Raw genomic sequence first — 10181 nt, forward strand, 5'->3', positions numbered from 1 at the left:
TCTTCCAATCCAGGAACATGGTATGTCCCTCCATCTGTTTGTGTCGTCTTTGATTTCTTTCATCAATGTCTTAAAGTTTTCTGCATACACATCTTTTGCCTCCTTAGGCAGGTTTATTCCTAGGTATTTTATTCTTTTTGTTGCAATGGTGAATGGGAGAGTTTCCTTAATTTCTCTTTCTGCTCTTCCGTTGTTCATGTAGAGGAATGCAAGAGATTTCTGCACATTAATTTTGTATCCTGCTACTTTACTAAACTCATCAATTAGTGCTAGCAGTTTTCTGGTAGAGTCTTTAGGGTTTTCTATGTATAATATCATGTCATCTGCAAAGAGTGACAATTTACTTCTTCTTTTCCAATTTGGATTCCTTTTATTTCTTTTTCTTCTCTGATTGCTGTGGCTAAAACTTCCAAAACTATGTTGAATAATAGTGGTGAGAGTGGACACCCTTGTCTTGTTCCTGTTCTTAGAGGGAATTCTTCCAGTTTTTCCCCATTGAGAACGATGTTCGCTTTTGGTTTTTCATATATGGCTTTTATTATGTTAAGGTAATTTCCTTCTATGCCCATTTTCTGGAGAGTTTGTATCATAAATGGATGTTGAACTTTGTCAAAAGCTTTTTCTGCATCTATTGAGATGATCATATGGTTTTTATCCTTCAATTTGTTGATATGATGTATCACGTTGATTGATTTGTGTATATTGAAGAATCCTTGCATCCCAGGGATAAACCCCACTTGATCATGGTGGATGATTTTTTTAATGTGCTGTTGGAGTCTGTTAGCTAGTATTTTGTTGAGGATTTTTGCATCTATATTCATCAGTGATATTGGTCTGTAGTTTTCTTTTTTTGTGACATCTTTGCCTGGTTTTGGTATCAGGGTGATGGTAGCCTTGTAGAATGAGTTTGGGAGTGTTCTGCCTTCTGCAATATTTTGGAAGAGTTTGAGAAGGATAGGTGTTAACTCTTCTCAAAATGTTTGATAGAATTCGCCCGTGAACCCATCTGGTCCTGGGCTTTTGTGTGTTGGGAGATTTTTAATCACTGCCTCAATTTCCGTACTTGTGATTGTTCTTTTCATGGTTTCTATTTCTTCCTGGTTCAGTCTTGGAAGATTGCATTTTTCTAAGAATGTATCCATTTCTTCCAGGTTATCCAATTGATTGGCATATAGTTGCTTGTAGTAGTCTCTCATGATGTTTTGTATTTCTGAGGTGTCCGTTGTTACTTCTCCTTTTTCATTTCTAATTCTGTTGATTTGCATCTTCTCCCTTTTTTTCTTGATGGGTCTGGCTAATGGTTTATCAATTTTGTTAATCTTCTCAAAGAACCAGCTTTTAGTTTTATTTATTTTTCTTATGGTTTCTTTCCTTTCTTTTTCATTTATTTCTGCTCTGATTTTTATGATTTCTTTCCTTCTGCTCACTTTGGGGTTTCTTTGTTCTTCTTTCTCTAGTTGTTTTAGGTGCAAGGTTAGGTTGTTTATTCGATCATTTTCTTGTTTCTTAAGGTAGGACTGTATTGCTATAAACTTCCCTCTTAGAACTGCTTTTGCTGCATCCCATAGGTTTTGGGTTGTATTGTTTTCGTTGTCATTTGTTTCTAGATATTTTTTGATTTCCTCTTTGATTTCTTCAGTGATTCCTTGATTGTTTAGGAGTGAATTGTTTAGCCTCCATGTGTTTGTATTTTTTGCAATTTTTTTCCTGTAGTTGATATCTAATCTCATGGCGTTGTGATCTGAGAAGATGCTTGATATGATTTCAATTGTCTTGAATTTGCTGAGGTTTGATTTGTGACCAAGATGTGATCTATCCTGGAAAATGTTCCGTGTGCACTTGAAAAGACAGTGTAGTCTGTCGTTTTTGGATGGAATGTCCTATAAATATCAATTAAGTTGAGATGGTCTAATGTGTCATTTAAAGCTTGTGTGTCTTTATTTATTTTCTGTTTGGATGATCTGTCCATTGATGTAAGTGGGGTTCTCAAGTCTCCCACTATTATTGTGTTCCTGTCGATGTCCCCTTTTATAGCTGTTAGCATTTGCCTTATGTATTGAGGTGCTCCTATATTGGGGGCATAGATATTTACCATTGTGGTATGTTCTTCTTGAATGGATCCCTTGATCATTATGTAGTGTCCTTCCTTATCTCTTGTAATAGTCTTTACTTTCAAGTCTAATTTGTCTGATATGAGTATTGCTACTCCAGCTTTCTTTTGACTTCCATTTGCATGGAATATCTTTTTGCATCCCTTTCCTTTCAGTCTATATGTATCCCTTGGTCTGAAGTGGGTTTCTTGTAGGCAGCATATAGAAGGGTCTTGTTTTTGTATCCATTCAGCCAGTCTGTGTCTTTTGGTTGCAGCATTTAATCCATTTACATTTAAAGTGATTATTGACATGTGTGTTCCAATTACCATTTTCTGAATTGTTTTGGGTTTGTATTTGTAGGTGTTTTCCTTTTCTTGTGTTTCCTACTTAGAGAAGTTCCTTTAGCACTTGTTGTAAGGCTGGTTTGGTGGTGCTGAATTCTCTTCACTTTTGCTTGTCTGGAAAGCTTTGGATTTCTCCCTCAAATCTGAATGAGATTCTTGCTGGGTAGAGTATTCTTGGCTGTAGGTTTCTCTCTTTCAGGACTTTCAGTATATCCTGCCATTCCCTTCTGGCCTGCAGAATTTCTGTAGAGAGGTCAGCTGTTATCCTGATGGGTTTTCCCTTATATGTTGTTTGTTGCTTTTCTCTTGCTGCTTTTAATATTTTTTCTTTGTGTTTAATTGTCGTTAGTTTGATTAATATGTGTCTTGGTGTATTTCTCCTTGGGTTTATTCTGTATGGGACTCTCTGTGCTTCTTGGACTTGGTTCATTATTTCCTTTCCCATGTTGGGGAAGTTTTCTACTATAACCTCTTCAAATGTTTTCTCAGACCCTTTCTTGTTTCCTTCTTCTTCTGGGATGCCTATAATTCGAATGTTGGTACACTTAATGTTATCACTAAGGTCTCTGAGCCTGTCTTCTAGTCTTTTTATTCTTTTTTCTTTTTCCTGCTTTGTGGCATTTATTTCCCCCATTCTATCTTCCAACTCACTTATTTGTTCTTCTGCCTCAGTCATTCTGCTGGTTATAGCATCTAGAGTATTTTTAATTTCAGTTATTTTGTTATCCATTGCTGTTTGTTTTTCTGAGTTCTTATGAACTGTTTCTTGTACTTTCTCTATTTTGTTATTGAGATTTTGTATCATTTTTACTATCATTACTCTAAATTCTTTTTCAGGCATTTTTCCTATTTCCTCCTCATTTATTTGGTCTTGTGGGTTTTTTTCCTGCTCCTTTGCCTGCATGGTGTTTCTTTGTTTCCTCATGGTTGTCCAAACTTTTGGGTTTGCTTGTCCTGCTGGTGTTGGAGGGTTGCCTGCAGAGGTGAGGGGAAGCTGTGGCTCAGGGAGGAGACAGGGGCACTCTATTTTTCATTTTTAAAGAAACCTGCATACTGTCTCCTCAATGGCTATATCAATTTACATTCCCACAAACAATGTAAAAGGGTTTCTTTTTCTCTACACCCTCTCCAGCTTTTATTGTTCCTCGATATTTTGATGGTGGCCATTCTGACTGATGTGAGGTGATACCTCATTGTACTTTTGATTTGCATTTCTCTAATAATTAGTGACGTTGAGTATCTTTTCATGTGCCTCTTGGCCATCTATATTTCTTCTTTGGATAAATGTCTATTTAGGCCCCCACGCATTTTTTGATTGGGTTGTTTGTTTTTTGGGAATTGAGCTGCATGAGTTGTTTGTATATTTTGGAGATTAATCCTTTGTCCATTGATTAATTTCAATATATTTTCTCTCATTCTGAGGGTTATCTTTTTGTCTCATTTATGGTTTACATTGTGCAAAAGCTTTTAAGTTTCATTGAGTCCCATTTGTTCATATTTGTTTTATTTTCATCTTGGTGGTGGGTCAAAAAAGATTTTGCTGTGATTTATTCAAGAATGTTCTTTCTGTGTTTTCCTCTAATATTATTTTTATAGTGCTCTGTCTTACATTTAGTTCATTAATCCATTTTGAGTTTATTTTTGTGTATGTTGTTAGATACTATTCTAATTTGATTCTTTATATGAACCCATCCAGTTTTCCCAACACCACTTATTGAAGAGGCCATCTTTTCTCCATTGTATACTCTTACCTCCTTTGTCATACATTAGGTAACCATAGGTGCATGGGTTTATTTCTTGGGGTTCCTATCCTTTACCGTTGATCTGTATTTCTGTTTTAGTGCCTATTTATGCCGATTTCTGTGTATTAATTTTGTATCCTGCAACTTTACCAAATTCATTGGTTAGATCTAGTAGTTTTCTGGTGGCATCTTCAGGATTTTCTATGTGTAGTATAAATATCATCTGCAAACAGTGCCAGTTTTACTTCTTCTTTACCAATTTGGTACCTCTTATTGTTTTTCTTCTCTGATTACTATAACTAGGACTTCCAAAAGTATGTTGAATAACAGTGGCATGAGTAGACATCCTTGTCTTGTTCCTGATCTTAGAGGAAATGCTTTCCGTTTTTCAGCATTGAGAATGATGTTTGCTGTGAGTATGTCGTGTATGGCCTTTATTATGTTGAGGTAGGCTCCCTTTATGCCCACTTTCTGGAGGGTTTTTATCATAAATGGGTGTTGAATTTTGTCAAAAGATTTTTCTGCATCTATTGAGATGATCATATGCTTTTATTCTTTAATTTTTTAATATGGTGTATCACATTGATTGATTTGCATGTATTGAAGAAGCCTTGCATCCCTTGGATAAATCATACCTGATCATGGTGTGTGATCCTTTTAATGTGTTGTTGGATTCTGTTTGCTAGTATTTTGTTGAGGATTTTGTGTCTATGTTCATCAGTGATATTGTCCTGTAATTTTGTTTTTTGTGATAAACTGCAGGGTATATGGTATGCATTCCATAAATATTTGTACACTGAAGCCAAGATACAACTATTGAGGCATAACTTTGGTCTGGGAAACTACATCATGGTTGATTTTTAAATTGTCTTTATAACAGTTTGTGAGTTTAAATATTTTATTCTGTAGTTATCTTGTCAACATTTAAATTAAAACCAAATACCTAAAATGCAATGCAACATTAAAGCAACAGAGATTGCAACTGGGTGACAGAAGAAAGAGTACAATCAGTAACTTATTGAAGAGTAGATGCAGATGTAAAGGAGACCACCTCAATTTTAGTCTCAACCATAGTACTGATTAGTGGTGCTGTCTTTGACACATCAATTAGGCTATGCATTTCAGAGTCATTATCTCTGAAAGACAAAGAGAAGCATCAATACCTCAGAAAACATTCTGGAAGAAACAATGAGGATATATATACACACATATAAGAAAACATTTTGGTAATGTGAAAAGGCTAAGTCCATATGTAAACTAACATCTATGTCATAGATAAGATTGTATTGACAATGGTAAGATTTGAGATTATTGTTAACATTTATTTAAGATTTCTAGTTTAATAATGAAAGATTTTTTAAAGATATGACAAAAAAAAAGAAAACTGCAACAGAATATCTATTATCTTTTTTTTAGCTCATAATTGCATGCTTCTTGAAGTTTCCATAGAGGATTTATGAATAAAAAATCATCCTCTACTTCCCTAATGGCCATAGTAGCACCCGGGATGATGGCACTCTGCTATCTCTATTTATACAGTCAGCAGTGGCTATTTTCCGTTAGCCCATCTAGGCAATGTATTCAGCATCATCTGTTGTTGAAGTAAATCATACAGGAAGACAGATCTACAGAATCAAAAGGGTAATTATTATATTTGACTTGTGCTGCTTCTTACAGATTCTATTAATACTTGACTATATTTCCTAATTTTTCCCTATCATCTACTTTTATGGAGAAAATCAAGTGTTTTTTTCTTCTTTTATATAACATTTATTTACTGCAATATATTAAAATATGTGTTTTGATTTTCAATCATTTAAGGGTAAAAGAATACACATTCCTCCTACATTACTCTATGGTGAATTTGTGCCCTTGAGACATATTTTACATAAGAAAATGGACTAATTTTACTTTGAGTGAAGATTATTTCTGGTAGTTAGAACACTGAAATAAATGTCTCAGTCTTATTTATTTTTGCCAGATGAAACTGACAGTGGATGGCTAATACTCAATTTGTAAACTATGGAGGGAAGACTGTGACCTAGAGAACTTAGGCAGTATTAAAGATTCTCTGTGTCCCAACACCTGAGCTGAGACACGGGTACTCCTTCAGGTGAATTGTAGGATGATGGACAGATGCCCAGGAACCTGAATTATTTAATCTGCAAAAGGACAAAATGAGATAAGTATGTACCTCATAAGCTCCTGGGAGAGAAGAAAATGGTAAAGTAACAGAACAATTCCTGGGACACTGTGAGCTTCATCTAAGATTTGATGTAATTCTACCATTATTGTTAATAATCCCCCAAATTGAATATGGACTATTCCATTTACATTAAACTTAGGCAATTGGATAGAGAAGAGTAAGAGTGATCAGGGAGGCTAGTTGCCTTGCCTGATACAGACTGTATTCCCTTGACTGTCTGGTGTCTAGGTGGGTTGTTCAGTGTGGACTGATCACAGTGACTGCACTTTTCCAAAGTGCAAAGAGATTTGCCCACTGCCTCCCATTCCCCCTGCAGCTCTCACTTCATTCATTCAGCAAACAGCTTGGAGGTCTTCACATTGCCCGTAACTGCACTGATCATTTGCCATTTTGACTACAAAGAGAGACTCAGCTACAGGTCTGTCTTCAGGTTATTTGACTATTTTTAAATTTTGCACAGTGCTCATCTTTCCTCTGCCATTGTAGTTGTAATTGGACAGAAATATTATATTTTTATGGTACTTTCCCAATTCTTGAATATTTATATTAGGTCATCAAATTAATTTTCAGTATTGTCTCTTGCTTTAGCACTCCAGAACTTGGAACTATTAAATTAATGTCTGGGATTATTATGAGTATAAAATATATTTGAAACTTGGTTATCCTCCCTGAAATATTCCTACATCATAAGTATTTCTAAACTCTTCACAGAAAGAGGAGCCAACGTTTCCTTCTTGTTGGTAACGACTTATAAAATTGAATACTTAACATGTCAGAAATTGAAAAGCTGCAAAGGTTTAATCTTCATAACAGAACACATAGAAGAAACAATTACTAATTCTTTTCAAAAAGACCAGTTGTATTTTGCTTGTGTTGTTCTTTCTTATTTACCTTCTAGCTCTTTTAACATTCTAATTTAAATTATGTTTACATAATACTTCTCCCTGAATAGACTGAATAGGACCTTCTTAAAAGTAACCAAGTTTAATTTTTCTTTAATTTGTCTTCAGCCTCCAACACAGACATAAGATATGTACAGCAAGGTGGAGGAATGAAAATTGAAGTCAGAGACATTTCAATGTTGCTCAGTTTTCCTCTCAGCATCTCTGTTTCCATGAAAAAGAAATGATTGCCATAGACAATAAAGCAGATAATGTTTACAACACCTAAAGCCTTATCTTATAAATGGGAGCAGCCATGTCAATGCTAGTTCTTCTCACTGAGATTTAGAACAAGTGGTGTGAGTTTTAGAGAGATGAAGTTGAAAAAGCATATGCTAGACAGAACCAAGATGAGATTCTTCATAGTGTTCTACTTAACTAGATTTAAAATAAAGAGTATATATTCTTTATTTTATATTTATATGTTACTATTTATATAAATTTTATTTATGTAGTTTGTATGTATTACAGAAAGTGAGATTATATATACATATATATTCATATATATGTAGAGATTATATTATATAATATACATAATATTATAAAATAATAATAAAGTTTATGTATTAATAATATAGAAAATAATATAGTTTCTATAATATATATATATATTAGTCTGGAACTACAGAATTTATCCAATCTGAATTCTCATATGTTTGAATAGATATTAAAACTAGCAAACTGAAGTAATGCATCTCATATCGTAAAAAAGTAACAACCTTCTATTACAAAGAATATGCACAATAATTACTGTAGATATCAACAGTTTAGCAATATATGTGATTATTCATCTGTAATTGGTAATGTTCTTAGCCTTTTCATTATTTTACCTCATTTAGTCCTAAACATATTTGATATCCAACATGATTCTTTTCTTAATGAGTGGACAGAGGAATAGTATAACATAGATGCATAGTCCAGCCTCAGAGTCTAGGCTCCTCACCCACTGCCCTTAGGATATCTAAGGGGTTGGTCATGGTTGTGACCCCGGTCTGCTCTGTGGATGTATGGCTCACTCCACAAAAGCGCAGAGCCTCACAGCATTACTTGAAGTTCAAATTTTGGTATATATGTTCACCAAAATATGTTTAAATAACTTTCTATTTTTTTCATATATTTCTAATAGTTTTTAAGATCCAGTTGGATCCTTAAATAGAAAGGTTCATTTGATTTTAATGTATAACAAAAATCTAATTTTTTACAATAGGTAACCAATTATTTTGACCAAGAATTTTGATTTCCTAATTTTGCACTAAAATTTTTGACTTACAGGCACCTTATTCCCCCAAATCTACAGTTTATAGCACTAACTCTTATTACACAATTTTGTTGCTTTGCATGCAAACATGCACATACAGACACGCATACACACATACACACACCACAAGCTCACTAAATATTCATTTCAGGTGGTCATATCCCATGCGTGATCTATTAATCTTGAAGCTTTTCTTGGTGGACTAGGTGAGACCTCATGGACCACTCCATCTGGGTGGGCAACCACACTGGACAGTTGGATTTCATCCTTGTGGGCATCTTCAGTCAATCCAAGCACCCAGCTCTCCTTTGTATGGTTATTTCTGTCATTTTCCTGATGGCCTTGTCTGGAAATAGCATCATGATCTTTCTTATACATTCTGATGCCCACCTACACACCCCCATGTACTTTTTCATCAGCCAGCTGTCTCTCATGGACATGATGTACATTTCTGTTACTGTGCCCAAGATGCTTATGGACCAGATTCTGGGTGTGAATAAGATTTCAGCCCCTGAATGTGGAATGCAGATGTTTCTCTATCTGACACTAGGAGGTTCAGAATATTTCCTTTTGGCTGCCATGGCTTATGACCGGTATGTGGCCATCTGTCATCCACTCCATTATTCTGCTCTCATGAACCATAAGGTGTGGCTCCTCTTGGTGTCTGGCTGCTGGTTCCTGGGATTGGTGGATGGCTTTATGCTCACACCCATCACCATGACCTTCCCCTTCTGCAGATCCCGGGAGATCCATCATTTCTTCTGTGAGGTCCCTGCTGTAATGAAGCTTTCCTGCTCAGACACATCCCTCTATGAGGCACTCATGTACCTGTGCTGTGTCCTCATGCTCCTCATCCCTGTGACAGTCATTTCAAGCTCTTATACTTTCATCATCCTCACCATCCATAGGATGAATTCAGAAGAGGGCAGAAAGAAGGCCTTCACCACTTGTTCTTCCCACATGACTGTGGTCACCCTCTTTTATGGGGCTGCCGTCTACACCTACATGCTCCCCAGTTCCTACCACACCCCTGAGAAGGACATGGTTGTGTCTGTCTTTTACACCATACTCACTCCTGTGCTAAACCCTTTAATCTATAGTCTTAGGAATAAAGATGTCACAGGAGCTCTAAAGAAAATGTTGAAAGTGGGATCTGTCTTTCAGAGAACTGTAAAGTAAGATATTTTATACTAATGGTTTATTTTTCTTTATATATCAGAAATTTATGTTTTTGGCCAATATTAGTCTTCAGATTCTCATACCGTTATGTGTCATCCCATATTCATCTGTTTTAGGGGATTTGTTTCCCTGTACTTGAAAGCACTTCATTTTTACACTCCTGTGTACAAATTATTTTTAAAATTGTATTGAATCTACATTACATTTTTATGAAGTTGGTAACCACACTGTGATTCTATGAGAGGATATTCATATTCTTAAGAAATACACAGTTAAAATATTTAGAGGAAAAAGATCATAATGTGCACAATTGATGACGGAGACAGAGAAGGAGGTGATGAAGCAAAAGAGATATATTGTTAATAGATGAATCTAGGTAAATGTTGCATGTGTTAATTGTACTATTATTATTTATGGT

At 35.2% G+C, this 10181-nt stretch overlaps 1 protein-coding gene across 1 annotated transcript; it reads left to right on the forward strand.

Annotated features, from left to right (window-relative positions):
* The first annotated feature begins 8800 nt into the window (after positions 1–8800).
* Positions 8801–9763, forward strand: LOC130837039 (olfactory receptor 2T29-like). Its single transcript, XM_057709797.1, has one exon. The coding sequence runs from the start codon at positions 8801–8803 to the stop codon at positions 9761–9763; it is 963 nt and encodes a 320-aa protein (XP_057565780.1).
* Positions 9764–10181: the final 418 nt, after the last annotated feature.

The sequence above is a fragment of the Hippopotamus amphibius genome, chromosome 15 (genome assembly GCF_030028045.1).
Source record: "Hippopotamus amphibius kiboko isolate mHipAmp2 chromosome 15, mHipAmp2.hap2, whole genome shotgun sequence".
Lineage (NCBI taxonomy): Eukaryota > Metazoa > Chordata > Mammalia > Artiodactyla > Hippopotamidae > Hippopotamus > Hippopotamus amphibius.